The 21,394-nt window shown below is 38.7% G+C and overlaps 1 protein-coding gene across 1 annotated transcript; it reads right to left on the bottom strand.

The window, feature by feature from the left end:
* Positions 1 to 92: 92 nt before the first annotated feature.
* Positions 93 to 20,607, bottom strand: LOC123951912 (EF-hand calcium-binding domain-containing protein 1-like). The gene is made up of 5 exons (XM_046021046.1): positions 20,550 to 20,607; positions 11,894 to 12,049; positions 9,927 to 10,031; positions 3,460 to 3,611; positions 93 to 1,126 (listed from the first exon to the last, which is right to left on the bottom strand). The coding sequence occupies exons 1-5, from the start codon at positions 20,605 to 20,607 to the stop codon at positions 983 to 985; spliced, it is 615 nt and encodes a 204-aa protein (XP_045877002.1). The 3' UTR covers positions 93 to 982.
* Positions 20,608 to 21,394: the final 787 nt, after the last annotated feature.

Raw genomic sequence — 21,394 nt, 5'->3', positions numbered from 1 at the left:
AAAAGGAAAAGGAGAGGGAAAGGAAAAAGAGGGAAGGAAAGGGAAAAGGAGAGGGGAAGGAAGAAAAGAAAGACAAGATTCTGAGGAATTTGGTGTGGGGTGTGGCCTGAGATTCTAGATTTCTCACAAGTTACGAGGTGACAGCATTGTTGCTCATGCACAGATTACACTGAGTAGCAAGGCTCTCCATAACTGGGCTGCTGAATTCTGAGAGCAACTGAAGAACTGTTGGTGTTCCATCTGACCTAAGTAGTCGCTCCATTCCAGTCCACTCTATACTGCTTGTCCCATCAGTCCCAAAATGAGAAGTCTGCCTTTCACACATTGCATTTTACTACATATTTCCAGGCAGAGTTAAAATGTGGGCATAAACGGGACAAGTTAGAAAATATGCTGAGATAGCTCAGGAGAGCTTAACATTATGCAAGTTCATCCTCAAAATTGCCATCCAAATTACTACCAAAAAAATATTTCTACAGGTTTGCAAAGAAGTTGATCAGAGGAAGAATTAAAGGAAATATTAATGTGTCAAATAAATTATTAGGATGGCTTTTCTGGCTCAGAAAATTTTTGTCAAATTTATACATGAAAAACCTTCATGAGCACAAATTCTGTAAAGTACTTCAAATATGTCCAAGATTTTTAAGACATAATTATTCTCATTGTTTGACAACATTTGGGTTGAAATAGACCAAGTTTTGTCCTATCAGTTACTGAATAGACTATTCAGTGTTCAATCCCTTAAGCAAGCCAATATGCCTTAGTTTTCTTTGGGAAAATAACAACATACAAGAAACCGGGAATTGAGTATAGCTAAAGAAGTTACAAGCTCAAAAAGTCTGTTGAATATAATAAATAGCCACCATTGTTGGGCCCCAAAACATGAGGATGAAGCCAAGACCCTCATGGTTGCCTGAATTTCAGCAGTGGGCCAAAGTCCCTACAGAGTTGAGTTGTCTAGAAAGTATTATGTTCTGATCCCTTAGAATTTTCTCTTAATTTTGAGCTGTTGACACTGTACCTTTGCTTCTGGTAAACATGGTCCAAACACCTCCAACAAAAGTCTCTCTTCTTTTACTGCTTTTTCAAAGTCTGCAAAAGATATCTTGCCATCGTTGTCATAATCCTAGAGAGGAAGGTGAATTATCGATAAATGATGGTTTTTAATTTTGCAGAGAAAATAACACTTTGCCAAGTAAAACTATTAGTTTGCAATTCTGTGAGCACTACTTACTTATCAAGGCTACTTACTTTATTCCTGTAAATCTGTTTGTAATACCTGGTATTATGGGCTGAATGGTTGTATCCCTTCTGCCTCCAAATTCACATGTTAAGGCCCCCAGTGTGATGATTTTGGAAGTGTGCTCTTTGGGAGGTAATTAGGATTGGATGTCTTGAAGGTGGAGCCCCCAAGATAAAATTAGTGTCCCTTTAAGTGGAGAGAGACCAGAGTTCCCTCTTTCTGCCATGTGAGGACACACTGAGGTGGTAGCTGTCTTATAAGCCAGGACGAGAGCCCTCACCACGGAAGTGAATGAGGTACACCTTACCTTGGATTTCCTAGTCTCATGACTTTTTAAACAACTTTATTTTTAAGTAATCTCTACACCCAACATGACGCTCGAACTTAAAACCATGAGATCAAGAGTTACACACTCTACCAACTGAGCCAGCTAAGATGCCCTCCAGTCTCAGGATTTGGGGAAATAAGTTCCTGTTAAAGTCACCCAGTTTGGTACTCTGTTACAGCAGTCCAAGTGGACTAAGACACCCGAGTTACGTTAGATGTATAAAAATAGAGTCCTGTCCCTAAAGACTTATACTCTAATTGGTGGAATAGACAAAAAAATTAGAGGACATGTATTATTATATTGCTACTTTTGTGATAAAAACAGTGCCATAGGGCAAAGATTTTCAAGTTTAATTTATAGTAATTGTTCTTCAAAGGACCTCTGACTTGGGAGCCCATTGTGTTTAGGATAAAAGTGAAGTTTCAGGTAAAGAGCAAGGCACTGAGAGCAGTAACAGTTCAGGATAGACTAGAATCATGAGAAGATGCTTGCAGACCACTGGGAGGTCTTTCAGCATGGTTGAGATGGCCTTTAGGTAGCTGGAGAGGTGTGGGGAGGAAATGCAGAAGAATGGCTCAACCTGAACTCTGACAATATGAGGGAGTGAACGTCAGGAAGACAGATCTGTCTGAGCATTAATGACAGGGACTATGGGAGACTAAACATTGGAGACCATGTATGTAGATTATAAATGCCTTTAACTATTTAATTGGATTTGGGTTTGATTTGATGCACTCTCGTTTTTTCACTTCTGGGCATGACTAATTCAGGGTTGCTGAGAGTCTAACTTAGAAAGACATTTGAATAATTATCAGAAAAAACTCACCCCATAATAACCCTCCACCTGGCTATGGGTATTAAGGAGGGTACACGTTGTAATGAGCACTGGGTGTTAAACACAACTAAGGAATCATTGACCACTGTATCAAAAACAAATGATGAACTAATGTTGGCTAAGGGAACATAGTAAAAAAAAGAAAGGAAAAAACCTCACTCCTTAGTATTTCCTTTCAAAAAAGAAGGGAGAGCGTTTAGTACTGGGAATACACTATCTCTCAAGAAGTCCGCCCTCAGCCTTAGCAGCAGCTGGTGAGAGTATTTCTAATGGAAGAAGGTATGTGGAGCCTGTGTTAGTTGAATGTGAGACTCAGCAACTCCCATCATCTCTTTCCTTCCTGAGCAGCAGAGTAATGGAGGTGAGCTGGATCCAGGGTCCTTAGAGTCACACATTTTCACCAGTATCCAGGATACGGTCATAGTAAGAAAAGGAGAGAAATTACTATGTCCATAATAAAGTGGTACTATTCGTTTCATTGAGAGAATTCTGCGCCCCATTTTCTAGTGTGACCTTGGGTAAACCTAATTGTACTTCAGTTTTCTCATCTATAAAATAGAGATCGTAATTTCTACTACATAGGGTTGTTTTGAGGTTAAAGTGAGTTCATATATTGAAATTCTGTGAGGGATCTGACATATAGTCAGTATACTCCATTAGGGACAACTATTTTAACCATTATGTTATCTTGTTATAATGAGTGTTTCGATGGATTGGAGGGTGAGGGCTGTGAAGACCGATGAGAGTAGCATCTATTTTACACAAATCGAATCTGCCGCACTATTAATGAAGTTTCACAGATAGTAAAATATTTTAAACTAACATTCATGTTGTGCAGTGATTCATTTAATCACTCAGAATTCCCTAAGTATTTACTGAGCACCCACCATCAGCCAGGCACTGTTCTAAGCAATGGATAGAGCAGAAAACAAACAAAAATCTCCTGCCCTCATAAAGGTTGCTATCACTATGAAAGAAAATCATTTCTTTGTCTTTAGCTTTCTCCAACATCTGCTTGATTGGATATAATAAGTTACACGTTTTTATTCTTACCATTTTCTTCAGTGTTATATCTACCAACTCTTTTATTCCTTCATCAGTCTCTTCTTCAGATGACTGTTGGTGTAGACTGTTCTTCAACATGTCAAATATCTCTTCTCGAGAAATGTAACCATCACCATTCAAATAGTAAACTTCAAAACAGACTGTCCAAAGCACAAGTAGTTTAAAGATTTGGAAAAGAAAAAAAAAAAAAAAGATTTGGAAAAGAACAGTTAAAATATCACTAGTCTTCTCCTTAGTTATTTCAATATATAGTTTTTAAATATATATGTATATATATACATATATATACAATTTATACAGTCTACAATTATTGGTCCATATGATAGAGATTTTAAAATAAAGCACCCTTTATTGTACTTCTTTCCATGTTATTAAATCCCTCTTGGGATGTGAACTTTGAAATTGAGAGATTAAAAATATTATGAAACCTGAAACCATGAAATTCCTAAAAGAGAACATAGGAACAAAGCTCCTTGACATGAGTCTTGGTAATGATTTCATGGCCATGACACCAAAAGCACAAAAAAATAAAATAAAAAACAAATAAAGGGGACTACACCCAACTAGAAAGCTTCTGCACAGTAAAACAAAGCATCAAGAAATGAAAAGACAACCTGTGGAATGGGAAAAAAATACTTGCAAAACTGTATCAGATAAGGTGTTTTTTTTTTTTAAAGATTTTATTTATTTATTTGACAGACAGAGACCACAAGCAGGCAGAGAGGCAGGCAGAGAGAGAGGGGGAAGCAGGCTCCCTGCTGAGCAGAGAGCCCGATGTGGGGCTCGATCCCAGGACCCTGGGATCATGACCTGAGCCGAAGGCAGAGGCTTAACCCACTGAGCCACACAGGAGACCCCAGATAAGGTGTTAATATCACAAATATATAAAGAATTCCTACAATTCAATAGCAAAAAAAAAAAAAACAAAAAAACAAAAACAAACCCAAAAAACCAAAACCAACCCAATTAAAAAGTGGGTAAAGGACTTCAATAGACAGTCTTCCAAAGAAGATAAATGAAAAGCCAACAGGTACAAGAAGAGATGCTCAATATTGCTAGTCATTAGGGAAATCCCAATCAAAACCACAATGAGATATCACCTCATGCCTGTGAGAACAGCCATCGTAAAAAAAAAAGGGGGGGGAGAGATAACAACTGCTGGTGGGGATGTGGAGAAAAGGGAATCCCAGTTTACTGTTGGTGGGATTATAAACTGGTGCAGCCACTCTGAAACAGCAGATGGAGGATCCTCAAAAAATTGAAAATAGAACTACTGTATTCTCCAGCAATTCTACTTCTGGGAATATATCCAAAGGTAATGAAAACACTAACTCAAAAAGATATCTGCACCCCAATGTTCATAGCAGCATTATGTACAATAGCCAAGGTTTGGAAACAATCTAAGTTTCTAAAGATCAATGAGGGAATCCTATAATTTTCAACAACACAGAATGGACCTTGAAGGTAGTATGCTAAGTAAAATAATTAAGAAAGGGAAAGACAATACTCTATGATCCTCCTTATATGTGGAATACAAAACAAAACAAAACAAAGAAACAAAAAATATGACAACAAGCTCAGAAAAGGAGATCAGCCTTGTGGTGATCAGAGGTGAGAGGGTTGAGGGAGAGGGAATTAGAGGGAGATGGTCAAAAGGTACAAAATTCCAGCATAAGTTAAATAAGTACTAGGGAAATAGTGTACAACATGATGACTCGAGCTAACACTGATGTATGATATAAAGAAAAGTTGTTAAGAGAGTGAATCCTTAGAGTTTTCATCACAAAGAGAATTTTTCCCTTTATTCTTGTCTTCTTATTGTGTCTATATGAGAAAACATGTTAGCTGAACCCATTGTGGTAATCATATCACAATAAATGTGATCATTTGATAAATATATCAAACCAATCTGTATTGCCTTGAATTTATACAGGGATGTATATCAATTATTTCTCAATAAAAGCAGAGAAATAAAAGAATTTTGGGGGGGGAGTAATTGACAAAATGCAGACTCCTTTCATGCATACCTAGATTGGAGAGGAAACAGTTTGCAAATTGGATATCAGAATGAACTTTGTAAGGAACATTTGATATTAAGTCTTCATAATTAAAAAACAGAACACCTCACTGATATAGCACAGAGTCCAGATTCCTTGGTCGTAGCAGCTCAGGAAATGCTATTTTAAAATGTTGCATGGGGGGCAGGGGGGGGCGGTGCCTGGGTGGCTCAGGGGGTTAAAGCCTCTGCCTTCAGCTCAGGTCATGATCTCAGGGTCCTGGGATTGAGCTGCATTGGGCTCTTTGCTCAGCAGGGAGCCCGCTTCCCCTGCTTCTCTGCCTCTCAGCCTACTTGTGGTCTCTGTCTGTCTGTCAAATAAATAAATCAATAAATATTCACATAAATAAATAAATAATATTGTACTTTAAAATGTTTCACAGGTAAAACTGTATTTTAAAATGTTCCCTAGGTGAAACTGATGTAGCCAGTTGAAATCATTCCTCAATCCATGCTGGAGAATCAGTACTATAGGTACTTTACAACTATTTTAAAAAGCAGCTCAATGGAAATTTACATACTTAAGATTTTGCTATCTGTCTTGGCATTTATGAAGTATATTTAAATACAATACCTTAATGTATTGGTGACTTCTTGTTTCTGGAATACTTTGAAATCAACGAGCTTGATTTAGGCACTTAAAACTATTTAAAAACAAATAATACCTTCTACATTCAAAGAGATACAGTCAATTCCAACTTGTAAATATTAATACTCCTTTTCCTCTTCTCTGTCCTCACTGTTATGTCTAGATAACTTCAACAATCTCCTAAAAAACTCCCCTGCTTCCATCCAATATTTCATTATTATGGTTGATTCACAATTGTCCTTTTAGGGAGTGTTGGGGAGAGGAAACTGATCCTTTTTGCTAAGATTCAACCTTAATGATGTATATTCAACTTACCTTATTAGCCCCATGTCTCAACATCAATTTTCCCACCTGAACTAGCTCAGTTAGACACCCATGCTTGTATTCATACTGTTCCTACTGTCTAGCATGGTCTTCTTTCTAGTTTCTTTCTGCTCAAGGTTTACAAGAACCAACTGAAAGGCTAGTTATTCTGTGAAAGTGTCTTCTGATCCACCAAATCCATTAGAAAGGAACTTTCTGAGCAAGAGTGAAGGCAGGAACTCATCAAAGAAGTTGCTGTAGTCATCCAGGAGAAAGATGAGGAGGACCTCAGGCCAGGGAGGCTGCCAGTGACCCAGCAGAAAGAAAAAGGTGCTTTAAGGATACTAGTAAGGAGGCACCTGTGGTGATCCAGAAAGAGCTGGTTAGGCTTGCGTCCTAGAGATGGAGTGCTGAAAAGTGATCACTTTCAGGAAGTGTGTCAAAAAACAGTATTTGTGGGGTGCTAGAGAAAGGCAGGAGGCATGACTACCAGGTTTTTGGCCTCAATGACTGATTAGTGCAATTGAAGAAAGAAAATCAAGAATTTTATTTTAATGTGTTAGGTTTAAAATGTCCACTTGCTATCCAAGCAAAGACGTCTAGTAGGCATTTAAATACATGTCTGAAACTCAGGGGCAAGGTAAAGCATGAGATACAAAATTCAAGATTTGCAGTTTCTAACTGAATTTTAAAGCCCCAGGATTGGATCAGAGTATAGAACCAGGACAGATTGCATTCTGGCCTTCAGGTTCCTCACAGAACCTGTTTCTCTACCCTACTATTCTGTGAGGCTCTGGTGAGAAAAGACCATTTGTTTCTAGGTTATCTGTTCAGGCTTGGAGTTATACACATCAAAATTCTGATTCTAGCTCCACTACTCATCAGCTATGTGACCTTGAGGGAATTACTTAACTCTTCAAACCTATTTTCTCATTCTTAAAAGGACATGCTAATAATAATGAATGGAATATAACAGTCCCTGTAACATAGTGAGCCCTTAATAAATGTTAATTATTAATATTTAAAAAAGGAACTTTCTCATCACTCCCATATAGTATGTTGAAAATACATAGATTTCTAAGTAATCACATTATATTGTGTTTATTAGTTTATATGTGTGTTATGTGATCCAGAACTGAGCATCCGTGGTAGTAGAATGAGTTCCTGGGTCTTGGGTAAAACACAAGTAAAAGAAGAATTTCATAAACTTCAAAAACATGCGATTGCAACTGCAATAAAGGATATATGTATAAATGTTTTCTAAGTAAACTCTACACTCAACATGGGGCTAAACTCAAACCCAGAAATCAAGAGTTGTATGCTCTACTGACTGAGCCAGCCAGGTGCCCCTGGAGATAAATATTTAAACCTATGGTCATTGAATACATATATACATATATACATGTGTACACATGCATGTATGTGTGTGTATCTCCATATTGTGATTTTCTTACATGGAATATAAAAACTAAGTACAAACTTCATCATATCACTGACAGAGAACTTTTTTTTCCAATATATTTGGGTAGTGAGTCTGTCATCCCTTTGGAGCCTGCCATCTGCACTATCCAAAAGGATCACTCTTTCCTTGGAGAGTGACTTCCATGAATCCTCCATTCGCTCGTGCCACAGAGGACCTTCCTCGGGTGCTAAATATACAGTAGAGAAGGAGCTTTTGTAATCTAGTTAAATGTTTCAGCAAAAACAATAGAACCAGGTATAGAATTCCGGAGTATCAGATTAGCTGTGTCTTTCTGTCAAGTTTCTTCAATCCACAGCACACACGCAGCCCAACCCTGTAAGAAGTAGTGTTTCCCCAAGTTAACATATCCTGAAATGTAAGTGAAACATTTTTAGGAAGAGGGATGAAAGGAGGAAAATTCTTTGACAGTGTGATACTATTCACTCATGCATAATTGCTTTAAGTGTCACAGCCATTTTCCCTATGTATCACCACAAGAATCTACATCCATGAATGAAAATTTAGCTTTTCAGTTCTCAGTGAGATTTTTGTATAAGAAAACTGCAACAAACCTAACTGGCAACTATCTTTAAATTTATCCCCATGAAAAGTTAGGCTGGAGAAAAGGGGGAATAAAGCCCCACAGGGCCACCTGGCTGGCTCAGTGGGGCATGTGACTCTTGGTCTTGGGGTTGTGGGTTCAAGCCCCATGTTGGGTGTAGAGATTATTTAAAATAAAATCTTCAGAAAGAAACCCCACATAATGTTGTATGTCAACTTCACCTCAACAAAAATAATTAAGAGAAGACCCCCACAAAACAAAGAAACAAAAAATCATAAATGTCAGAGAAAGTTGGTGGTTTTTAAAAATGTTGCTGTCATTTAAAACATGTGTGTGTAATTAGGGATCTTCTTTTCCACATCCCAAATCCAAATTCAAGTGGGAGAACAAGGGACAAAGATTTGCTTAATTATTCAGAACTCCACAGCCTTTTCTTAAGCAATTTGACATTTCAAGCAATTGTTCCCTTGAAGAGTGCCATTTAAAATTGTTCCTATTCTCTTTCCTGGGATCCTCCCCCAAAACCTGGCCCCACAGGTATAAAACATAGGAAATATACACGCACCATTGGTACAGGTGCAGTGAGGTCAGAGCTAGTTATTTTTTTTTAAACATTTTATTTTTTTTTATTTTTTTTAAGATTTTATTTATTTATTTGACAGAGAGAGATCACAAGTAGACAGAGAGGCAGGCAGAGAGAGAGAGGGAAGCAGGCTCCCCGCTGAGCAGAGAGCCCGATGCGGGACTCGATCCCAGGACCCTGAGATCATGACCTGAGCCGAAGGCAGCGGCTTAACCCACTGAGCCACCCAGGTGCCCAGAGCTAGTTATTTTTAGGCAAAATTGTGAACGGGGAAGTTTTTGTTTTTGGAATTCCTAACATTGTCCTGTAGGAAACTCCTGTAATCCTTCTCCCTGTGGGCGTTCTCTGTCCTCTTTCCTCTCTTTACTCATCCACACAAATTCTAACACTAGAGTATTGAGTCTGATGGTTAATGTGCATTTTATCTTGTTTTGTGTCAATCCCTCACATATATTTTCTTTGATCAAGAGACAAGGAATGGCCTCACTGTCACTTATGCACTGCCTTATATCAAGGCCCATTTCCTGCTGAGCCCACAGGCACCCACAAAAACATTGATTAACCTTGCTGGCTGATTAGAGTTGGCAAACTCTAGTTGAAAAACAAGTTGACTTGCTGGTCTTGGCCTGGGCCTTAAGCCGAAGAGGGGTCCTGATGGCATTTAGGCATTATAGAACCAGTGAAGGAAGTGTTTGGGGTTCCTGGGACTAGAGACCCTCCCATGAAATAGGCTACCCATTTCATATTTTGATTTCTTTTTAAACTGTCATGAACTATTTTTGAAAGTTTGCTACAGAGAACATGGATTTCATATTTTAAAAAAACATTTAAGCATTCATTAAATACAAAATTGACAATGTATATTATTACTAAGTCAGTAATCACATATAGAAATCTTACATTTAAGCTTTTCTTCAAAAGTCCCTCGAAGAAACACTGATAATCCTTTAACCCACTCTTTCGCATTTATGCAGTTATCATTGTCTTTGTCAAATGCAAAAAATACTGAAAGAAAAACACCATAGAAGCATATTGTAATTTATAGCTATTTTATAATTCATAAGTATGTATATATGGAAAGGTTTTTAAAACTTTCTTCCAAAATAAAAACAAAAAAACACACTGAGAAACTTTTCTCCCAAATTGAGGGGAAAAAAAGGTTTTGGCACAGTCTTTTTTTTTTTTTTTTAATATCTTTATTTATTTATTTGACAGAGCGAGGTTACAGTAGGCAGAGAGGCAGGCAGAGAGAGAGGGAGAAACAGGCTCCCCACTGAGCAGAGAGCCCGATGCGGGGCTCGATCCCATGACCCTGAGATCATGACCTGAGCCGAAGGCAGAGGCTTAAACCACTGAGCCACCCAGGCGCCCCTGGCACAGTCTTTCTTAAAAGAATCAAAATTATTGGAAATCTGTTCCTTCCAGATTTTTATAGAAAGAAAAAATTAATTCTCCTCCATGATCAATGATGAACTTCACTTGTGATGTTTTATACAGTTACTATGAGCCAAGAAGAGCAACAGTAGAGCTAATCAAGATGAGGATATTCTAAAAATTTTTTTTCTAAATTTTTATTCTAAAAAGAGTGGCAGAGGCGCCTGGGTGGCTCAGTTGGTTGAGCAGCTGGCTCTTGATTTTGGCTCAGGTCATGATCTCAGTGTCCTGGGATCGAGCCCCACATCAGCTTCGTGTTCAATGGGGGTATGCTTAAGTTTCTCTCTTTCTTCTCCCTCTACACGTCTCCCAGCTTGTGCTCTGTCTCTGTGTGTTTCTCTCTAAAATATATAAATAAATCTGTAAAAAAAATGAATAAAAAGAATAGCAAAGGGGAAACCTGGCTAGCTGCGTTGTGACTCTTGATCTTGGGGTCATGAATTCAAACCCCACACTGAATGTAGAGATTACTTTTTTTTTTTAGAAGATTTTATTTATTTATTTGACAGAGAGAGAGAGAGATCACAAGTAGGCAGAGAGGCAGAGGGGGAGGAGGAAGGAGGCCCCTTGCTGAGCAGAAAGCCTGATGCAGGGCTCGATCCCGGGACTCTGGGATCATGACCTGAGCTGAAGGCAGAGGCTTAACCCACTGAGCCACCCAGGTGCCCCTAAAGATTACTTTAAAAAATAATAATAATATAAATAAAATGCATTTAAAAAGAGTGGCAAAATTCTGTTCTAAATATAACAGAGTTTAGGGGCGCCTGGGTGGCTCAGTGGGTTAAAGAAAGAAGTCATTTAATAGTTTACGTGTCTATAGCATATGAATCCAAAGACATCATGAATAAAAAGCCATATGCTTAACTTTAAAAAAAAAAAACCGTCAGTTTATTTAGTTCATTGCTGGTTATTTCTCAAAGTGGTACAGCTATAAGATAAGAAATTCTGAGTGAGTTTTTATTAAAAACCATCATATAATCAAATCAACCTTTGTTTTGTCTTACCACAATTAAGTCTTTCTAGTTTGGCATTAAAAAATTCAAGAGGCACCTGTGTGGCTTAGTCAGCTGAGCACCCAACTCTTGATTTTGTCTCAGGTCATGATCTGGGGGTTGTGGGATCAACCCCCAAGCTCCCGGAGGGGCTCTGTGCTCAGTGATGGGTTTCTGCTGAGCATAGAATCTGCTTGTCCCTTTTCCTTTCCTCTGCCCCTCCCCGCAACGTGCATGATCCCTCTAAATAAATAAATAAATAAATAAATCTATCTTTAAAAAAAAATCAGTCTTTGATGACAGCTGAATACATATGTATATAAAAATAAATATGGCATCTATAAATTTGTCATTACAAATATGTATTTGCCACAGAGTAATATGTACAGCGTATATATTGCCATCTCGGCTTGGCCCATTTCAGTTTCTTAAGACTCTTACCCCTGTTCATTAGCTTATCATCAGTCATTCCAAATATGTTGTGCAGGATCACTCGAAACGCGTTACGGTCTAGTCCGAAGTTATTAAGTCTTACATTAGCTCTTTCCGCCAAGCTGTGAAAAAGTCGTAGGAGACACTCTACTTCACTTTTTTTGACTGCAAAATAAAAATACAAATAAATACAGCTTAGACATAGTCCTTGAGTACTCCAATCTAATAAAAAATATTTTACTAAGCAGCCCTTTTGTCCCCGTGCTTCTAGACGCTCTAGCGATTAGAAAGTATGACGTGACTTGTTACTTGAAAGCTTACCTTTCTGGGAGTCACCCAGAAGTCTCATAAGAGAGTATGTAAATGAAAAATTATGTAATACTAACACTCACCATTATAGACATGCATAGTATTTATACGGGAAGGAATGTGTTGAGGGAAGTACAACAGAGAATTCCAGGGAGAGAAAACATGGGTAAAGGAAAGACGTAGAACTGCTATCGGGTTTGAACACGCTTTATTGGGAGCACAGCAAGTTGAGAAGTGAAAAAACAAGATTGAAGAGGATGGGTTAATGGCAGAAGGCCTTGAAAGCCTAGTCAGAAAATTAACATTTACAGTTGACTTGAACCACATAGGTTCAAACTGTGGGTCCACTTAAATGTGACTTAAAAAAATAAACATAGTACGGTACTGTAAAAGTATTTTCTGTTATGATTTTCTTTATTTCTTTTTTTGAAAGAGAGAGAGTGGGGAGGGGTTGAGACAGAGGGAAAGAATCTTAAGTCTCCATGCCCAGAGCCCAATCTCACGACCCTGTGATCACGACCTGAGCTGAAATCAAGAGTTGAAGACTTAAACAACTGAGCCACCAAGGTGCCCCATTCTCTTATGACTTTCTTAATAACATTTTACTTACTTTATGCATGTAGTATATAATACATAAAATATATGAAACAAGTTAATTGACTTTATAAGCAAGGTCAATAATAGGCTATTGGTAGTTAATGTTTTGGGGAGTCAAACATGGATTTTCAACTGTATGGGTGTTGGTGCTTTTATCCTCCAGGTTGTTCAAGCATCAGCGGCATTTTACTGGAGCAATGATTTTTCTCATGGACCATCTTTGGACCATCTATAAGAGAGAATCAACCCCCTCTCCACTGTTTGTTTAATCCAGAGTTCCATGTCTTGCCCCAGAACTACCAAGTCAGGATCGCTAACATCAGGCCCACGAATTAGCTTTTATTTTTTATTTACTTTAAGAGTTTTATTTATTGGGCATCTGGGTGGCTCAGTCGGTTAAGTGTCTGCCTACAGCTCAGGGGGTCCTGGGATTGAGCCCCACATCAGGCTCCCCGCTCAGTGTGGAGTCTGCTTCTCCCTCTCCCCCTGCTACTTCCCCTGCTGGTGCGCTCTCTCTGTCAAATAAATAAACTCTTTTTTTAAAAAAAGAGTTTTATTTGTTTATTTGAGAGAGAGAGAGCAGGGAGGAGGAGCAAAGGGAGTAGGAGGAGCAGACTCCCCACTGAGCAGAAGGTCCAACACAGGGCTCCAACCCAGGACCCCAGGATCATGACCCAAGCCAAAGGCAGATGCTTCACCCACTGAGCCACCCAGGCTTCCTGGAATTAGCTTTTAAACAAGAGCTGGGTTGATTCTTCTAGGACCTAAGGGTTGAGAAGTGGTTTAGGAAAATTCATGTAGCAAAATTATATTTAAGGGGAAAACTGGAATCATAGAAGCCAGGTTTGGAGTGATAGGGCTTTGGTTAGGGAGGTGGAAATAAGGTCAGAGACTGGGAAAGGGCCTGAGAAGTTAGAGAAAATCAGTAGGACTTGGTGACTAATTTTCAAATAGAAATTTCCAATATTCATACACCTAGATTTCAGTCTAGACTTAGGAAAAGGGTATTTTTAAAAGAAGTGCTTGGGTATTCTAATGCATTGTCAGGATTTAGAATTAAGGAATTAGATTTAGTGGGTTGGGGGTACTAAAGTGCCTACATTCCCCTTCATTTCTTACCTAAACAGTGGACTTAGACAAGTCATATAGCTTCTTTATGGTCAGAGTCCTCACCTATAAAACTGGGTATTGTCTTAGATGATCTTTGAGATTCTTTCAGTTCCTCAAAACCCAATTCTATGAATCAAAGATTATTTGAAAGAACCAGAAAAGTTAGGAAGGAAAGCTGGTTATTATTTCTTTCTTCTTCTCCAACCCCTTCCTCCTGCTTTCTTTTTATAGAGAAGGTGGGGAGAAATTTTAGATGCTGTCTTTGAGATGATTTCATGTCCCCCAACTGAAATCAATGACAACACCCAGCACATACACAGTTTACAACATTAGAGTTTCTACGATGGTCAGAGCGATTTGGTTCTTAGGGGAATGGTTGACAGATCTGAAGAATAAGGAATTACAAAGGTACCTACTGTTTTCTGAACTGAGTTAGATTCTCAAGCTACACAGTGTAACTGAAATATGACATACAGGTCATTTTTATCCATCCAATAACCATTTATTAAGAGCCTCTTGTGAACCAGGCAATGAATACACCATGCTTGCTGCTCACCTAGTTGTTACACTTTGGCTAAGATAAAAAAGAAAGTGCTGCAAGGTATGACAAGCACTATGATTGATGATGTTTGGCAGTGACCCAAAGGAAGGAATAATCACTTGGAGTAGGCAGTAGGAAATTAAAAGTCCCAAGGAGGTGTCATTTGAGCTAAGGCCTGCCAAAGTAAGCATTTGTCAGAGGAGGCACCTCGGAGGTATGTTCTGAGAACTAGCTGCAAATGATGTGGTGTAGCTAGATGGCAGACTTGACTTTACAGACAATGAGAAGTTTCTGGAAAATTTTCGCTGGCAAGTTAACAGGATCATATTTGCACTTCAGGGAGAACATGTGGGATGCCTGGGTGGCTCAGTCAATTAGGGGTCTGCCTTCGGCTCAGGTCATGACCCCAGGGGCCTGGGATTGAATCCGCATTCGACTCCTTGCTCATCAGGGAGTCTGCTTCTCCCTCTGCCTGCTCTGCCTGCCACTCCCCCTGCTTAAGCTTTCTTGCTCTCTAATAAATAAATAAATAAATAAAAATCTTTAAGGGAGAACATTTTGGCAGTAGATTCTTGAAACTACCTGATGAATGGGGAGTTCAGATATGACAAGACTGTCTTCCCAAAGACAATTTTAACAGTCCTCCCATGCCATATGCTCTTTGTACAATGATTTTGATATTCCTCTGAGAGATGGGGGTCTCTCCTTTACTTGAAACTAGGAGGGGGCAGGGTGTGTGTGTGAGTGTGACTGTTTCAACCAGTAGAGTTCAGTGGAAATAAGGCAGTGTGACTTTTCAATGCTAGGTCACAGAAGGGGATGCAGCTGCTCTGAGGCTGAAAACTTGAAAAGCTGCTGCCTCCCCCTCTTCCTTCTTGAATATGAAGAAAAAGGAAGCTCTGGTGTGGATGCACTATATGGAGTCCAGAGTATGTTAATGATTGCCTGATAGTCCTGCTCAGTTCTGAGGGAGAGAATTATCAATGAGTGGAAATGTTAGCACCAACAATGTAAAAATGGATCCTTGAGGAAAGGGAGGTGTTGAGTCAGGAGCTGCTCTGAATCAAATACTAACAAGTCATTCAACACAGCTATCAAGGATTTTAGGCCCAGTCTTTAGCAGGTAATAACTTTCTCTGCGCTTTATCCACATAAGCTCACATTCCATTACATCTTAAAACCCTACTCATGAGGTCAAGGAACCATAGTAAATTATATGTGAAAGATCACATGTGAATGAGGATGGTGAGGTTCTAGAGATTGGCCCATATTATTTATTTTGGAATAATTTTAGATTCACATAAGAGAGGCAATGATAAAGTTTGCATAAAGTCTTCACTCTCTCCCTGTTAACACCTTACAGAACCATGATACAGTTGTCAAAACAAGTATGCTAACATTGGCACATTATTATTAACTAAACTTAAGATTTTACCACTTTTCCTACTAAAGTCCTTTTTGGGGGGTTCCAGAATCCAAGCCAGGATATACTTGGTTGTCATGTCTCTTCAAATCTGTGATAGTTTTCAGTCTTTTGTGATCTTGATATTTTATTTTGCAGAATGTTCCTCAGTTTGTGTTTGCCTAATGCTTTTCTCACAACTAGACTGTGGTTAGGTGTTCTGGTGAAGACTACCAGAGATAAATTGCTGTTCTTCTCACATGTCAGGGTGATATATATTAAGGTTAATGGCTGATAACTTTGATTACTTGGTTAAGCTAGTCTACAGGGTTCTCCACTGTAGTTACTGATTTCCCTTCCCACAACTTAATCCCCCCCGCCCCCACAATCTATTCTTTAGAAGCCAACTATTCAAGTAAAATGGAATTCCACTACTTGGGAAGGGGCACCTATACAATTATTTGGAGTTTTCCTGAAAGGAAGAGATCTTTCCCCCATTTACTTACTCAATTATTTATGTCACTATGGGGTGGGGGGGGCAGAGGGTCAGATAATACTTCTTTTGTAGTAATTGTTAACCTTCTTACTCAAATTGTTCTAGTTTTGGCCATTAGGAGTTTGAGTTGGTTCTTGTATGTTTCACATAGCACAACCCATTGGCTTTTTCACCTCTTTGCTTCCTGGTACTACTTGTCAGGCCAATCTCTTATTACCTCTGTGTGAGATAACAAGGAATATATATATTGGTCCCTGCCCCTGGTTCCTGACACATAGCTCCCAAAACTCTTGGGATTTCCTAAATGGTGTGAACAGTAGGAGTATCTTTTGTTAAATTTAGTCATTGACCCTGGTTCTCAACACAAAGCTCCTAAATCCCTTAGAACATCAAGGTGGAGGGGTAATAGGAATCTTTTGTTCTAATGAGGTGACAGCTAGTGGCTTCTGGATGGGAGCCAGTGACCAGAAAGACCAAAGTGTTGATTGAAAGCTTGGAACTTTCAGCCCCATTCCCTGTTCTCAGAGGGGTTGGCTATTGAGTTAATGATCTATGAAGCCTATGTGATGAAACCTCCACGAAGAGCCCCAAAGTATAGTGTTCAGGGAGCTTCTAGGTTGGTGAACATATGAATATCCTGGCAGAGAATGGAAGCTCCATGCCCTTTCCCACATACCTTGCCCTATGCATCTCTTCCATCTGGCTCTTCCCGATCATATCCCTTTATAATAGTTATTTATTTTTTCTCAGTTCTGTGAGCTGCTCTAGCAAATTAATTGGACCTCCAATTTATAGCCAGTCAGTCAGAAATGAAGATAAAACAACCTGGACTTGTGATGGTCATCTGAAGTGGGAGACAGTCTTGTGGAACCGAACTCAACTTATGGGTTCTGATGCCATCTCAGTTAGTGTCAGGATTAAGAAATCGCTGGAATGTCCCAGAAAATTGCTTGCTGAGAAAAGAACCACACAATTGTTGGAGACCAGAAGTGTCAGAAGTGTAAACGTGGTATTTGGCAGTAATGTCAGAGTAAAAGAGAAACATACAGGTGTGGTGTAGGGTTTCCTTCTACACTCTGTGCAGCTACTTCTTCAAGGAATTCTGGCTCTTTTTATTGGAGACTGGCATTTAGACACCAAGGCCTAGGCACTGGGTGTTCTGGTTATTATTGGGGTATTAATATTTCTAAGCCCAATACATAATATGGCCTAAACGGAATGTGACAAAGTTGAGAAATGGGGAGGTTGAATGTCTGCCTCCTTTTAAGACTTTATTCTCTACCTAAAAAAACAAAAACAAAAACTTAGGAGTATTCACAAAGTGATGCGTTCTCAAAGAAACTGTGTCAACATGATCAAATAGCGTATTATCTAAGACTTATGTATCTTGATATCCCGTCCCTTAAAAATCACCATTGTCCATGAAAAAATGTAATGTCAATGTATTAATAAATATTAGGTTATATTCTTAAAAGAATAATGGGGGAAGGCAGAATATTTCCAAGCCCTCTCAGCAGACATAGCTGGAAAATATGTATGTATACTAACCTATATATGCATACATATTGGTCCATGTTATGTCTCACAAAGTGAAAGGTAAATATTGGGCTACTGGGTATCTAGGTGGTCCTGGGATAAGTCCAGAAGAGATGATCAACTGAGTTAAAAGGTTCATGAACACTCAGGGGCTCTTGAATTCACAAGAGTTTATCATACTAGCTTTAACCTATTTCCTCCTCTTGGTAGGAGTGGATCGGAGAAATGCAGTTCACGAAGTATTTGGATTTTAGCAAGGCATTTGAGAAAAAAAACCTCTTACCCTTGAATTATCTACTCAGTGTCCAGTAGTGCCAAGCACCATAGTAGGTTCTCAAATGTTTGCTAAAATAAATGATAACCCCTTATAAACAGGAGAGGTAAAGGAATATACTGGATGAGTCAGGATCTAAAGTAGCTTCTTGATGGCAAGATAATCACTTGAATCAAACAACATGAAATTAGGAAGTTTTAAAATTCTTCAGTTAGCTTTAAAATTTTTTTTTAATCTATATAAGTGTAAAAATTGTGGCTAAACAACAGTGTGAAAAAGACTGGGTCAACTCCTAACTCTATCAGTCAAGCTGAGATTGTTATTAGGGTGATAGAACTGAAGTTTCATGAAACTTAAAAAATATATGTTGGCTAATTGAATTTTAAATTGAAAAAAAATTCTAAGGGAAGACAGTCACCATGTAGTTAGCAATATTATTTACGACTCTAAAGAAGGAAGAAAAAAGTACATAAGGCAGTAGGTAGTGGAAACCCCTGCATATTAGTTGTTTCTAAATGATAGTTTTGAAGGCTTAAGGGAATCATCAATGTGAGAAAAAAATACCAAGGCAAAAAATCAGCTAGGCTTCAAATTCCACAGAGACCAAAAAAAAAGCAAAGATTTAATACACATACACACACATACATGCACACACACAAAGCCAGATTGCCAAGGATGTGTGAATATGCAACTTAATGTATAAATTTAGAACAAACAAAAAAGACGGAACTCATAAATAAAAAAAAAGGAATTGAAGTTTCACTTGGAAAAGATAATTTTGATCAGGAATTCTTAAGCTTAAGTGTGTCTAATACACAGAGTGAATGATCTGGATGCTTGGCCCCCACTTACAGATTTTTAAATGTACCTAGGGTGGTATCCAGGAATCCGCATTTTCAATATGAATTTTTAGGTAATTCTGATAGTGGAGATACTCCTACCATACTATGAGGAAGAGGTACCTAGCCAAGATAAACTACAGAATTTGTGGGCCCAAGGCAAAACTCAAAACATTAAGTCAGGGTTAGCAGAGCATTAAACTAAGCATGGGGCCCTGTGACAATGCACAGGTTGAATACCCATGAAGCCATTTATTATGTTCTGAGGTAATGATCTGCCACCCCCACTAGATTAAAGGTTTAAAAAATCCTACTTAATTTAAATTCACATTTAAGTAGCCACACATACACTTAAAAAAATGAGGCACCTGGCTGGCTTGGTTGCTAAAGCATGTAACGACTCTATCTCAGCATCGTGAGTTCAAGCCCCATCTTGGGTGTAGAGATTACTTAAAACACTTTTTTAGATAATAGCCACCCATACTAATGGTTACTGTACTGGACAATGCAGCTCTAGCTCTTGAATGTTTTATTCCAGCCAGCTGCCCCAAGACAGTCCTTTCTTGAAAGGAGGCCAAGATGGCACTAGTTATTAGCCCTCCCCACACCTACCTATTAAGAATTACATTCCAGGGGCACCTGGCTTTCTCAGTTGGGAGAGCATGCGACTCTTGATCTTGGGGTTGTGAACTGGAGACCCATGTTGGGTGTAGAGATTACTTAAAAATAAAACGTTAAGACAACAACTGCAACAAAACTAAATTCCAGTCCCTGAGAGGCCAGTGTCTGTCCTGGTCTCAACGGAAGGACCCAAGAAGTGAGCCAAATTCAACTTTCATTCTGCACTTACTATGGGACAGTACTATACAGAATGACCATATGAGTTTAGAATGCTTATCAGTAGCGTTAATTTGAGAAATAAAAATTGAGAGCAGGTTCTGGCATCACTTAACTGAGTTGTTTTTGCCTCTACTAGAAAAGTCCACTTTAATTTTAGACAATCTAAGACTTGGGTTTCCTCATCTGAAAACATGGAAAATGTCACCTACCTCATTGGGTTTGAGAATTGAGGACCCCCCCCCCCAATCTGTTACATTAATTCTAATAAGCACTTGCCGTGTACTATTTCTTCAGCATCTAAAATATCTTCTGTAGCTCTGTCAATCCAATACCTCTATAGGTTTTGTGCCAGAAAACTTAGGGAAAACCTTTAGAGTAAACCTTTAGAGTCTGAAAATCTCTTACCAAATTTCAGACTGTTAACAGAATCAGTACATGGTTGGCAGATAGTCCTTTCACACGTACGCTGTCATTTAAGTTCTCAAATTAACTTTTCCACATACACATTTTAGGATTAAAATATTAAATATTTTCAGTGTAAGTGCAGGGATCTTGTAAGTTCACTTATGATCTATTTTTTTAAATGGCCAAAATATTAAAATTAGAGAAACTCTATTTTGAAGATTACAAAGAACTTGTTGATGTCAAATAGGTCAATCAATGTTTCTATTTGATGGAATAAAGATGTTCAGACAGTGCTGGGTGTCTGGTCAGTACTTACAGTTCTTGACAGTATTACTGATGGATTCCACCAGCTTCTTCAGAGTCTTCTGGTCCATGCCAAGTGTGGCTTCAACACACCGCACAATTCTCAGATAACCCTAGTTCCAGGCCTCCGTGTCCTGGATTGCCACTGGTTCCACAGTTCAATACTCTCTGCCCAACAGAATGTGACCATGGCAACGTTCCAGCAACCAAACACAGAGGTTCTCAAGTGATTGGAAAATATGCAGCAATGGTTGTTACCACTCAATACAAATGCAGGGATGTTATTAATGTTATTGTGATCTGAAATATTTCGAACATTTATTTTTTTTTTAGGGCTAAATACCACTTAGAGTGGTACTTGATAATACTGTCATTTATTTTTCCTCAGCATAAACTGTAGAGTTGAAAATGTTTCCTTCATATCTCAACACATAACTGAGAAATAAGATGATAAAGACTTTATTTTTACACTGAAATAAAATATTTTTCTAGGCTACAAATACTTGCTCCTCCAAAGATTATAACCTCCTTTAAAAACTCTGAGGGGTTGCCTGGGTGGCTCAGTGGGTTGGGCATCTGGCTCTTGGTTTCAGCTCAGGTCATGATCTTGGGGATGTAGGAGGGAGCCCCAAAATGGACTCCTCTTTCACCAGGGAGTCTGCTTGAGATTCTTTCCCTATACCCCTCCCCCTGCCTGTCTGTACTCTAAAGTTAATAAAAAAAAAAAAATTAGAAAACAAAAACTCTAAGCACCCTCTCATAATCTCCAAAGAGAGACTTTAATCTGGGAGCTCCTAGAGAAATGTAAAATCCCACCTGACCCCTCTAACTTGTATCTGACTGACTGTAAAAAAGCAT

The sequence above is a fragment of the Meles meles genome, chromosome 10 (genome assembly GCF_922984935.1).
Source record: "Meles meles chromosome 10, mMelMel3.1 paternal haplotype, whole genome shotgun sequence".
Taxonomy (NCBI): Eukaryota; Metazoa; Chordata; class Mammalia; order Carnivora; family Mustelidae; genus Meles; species Meles meles.
The sequence above is the reverse complement of the archived record's forward strand: the minus strand, read 5'-3'. Positions and strand labels throughout refer to the sequence as shown.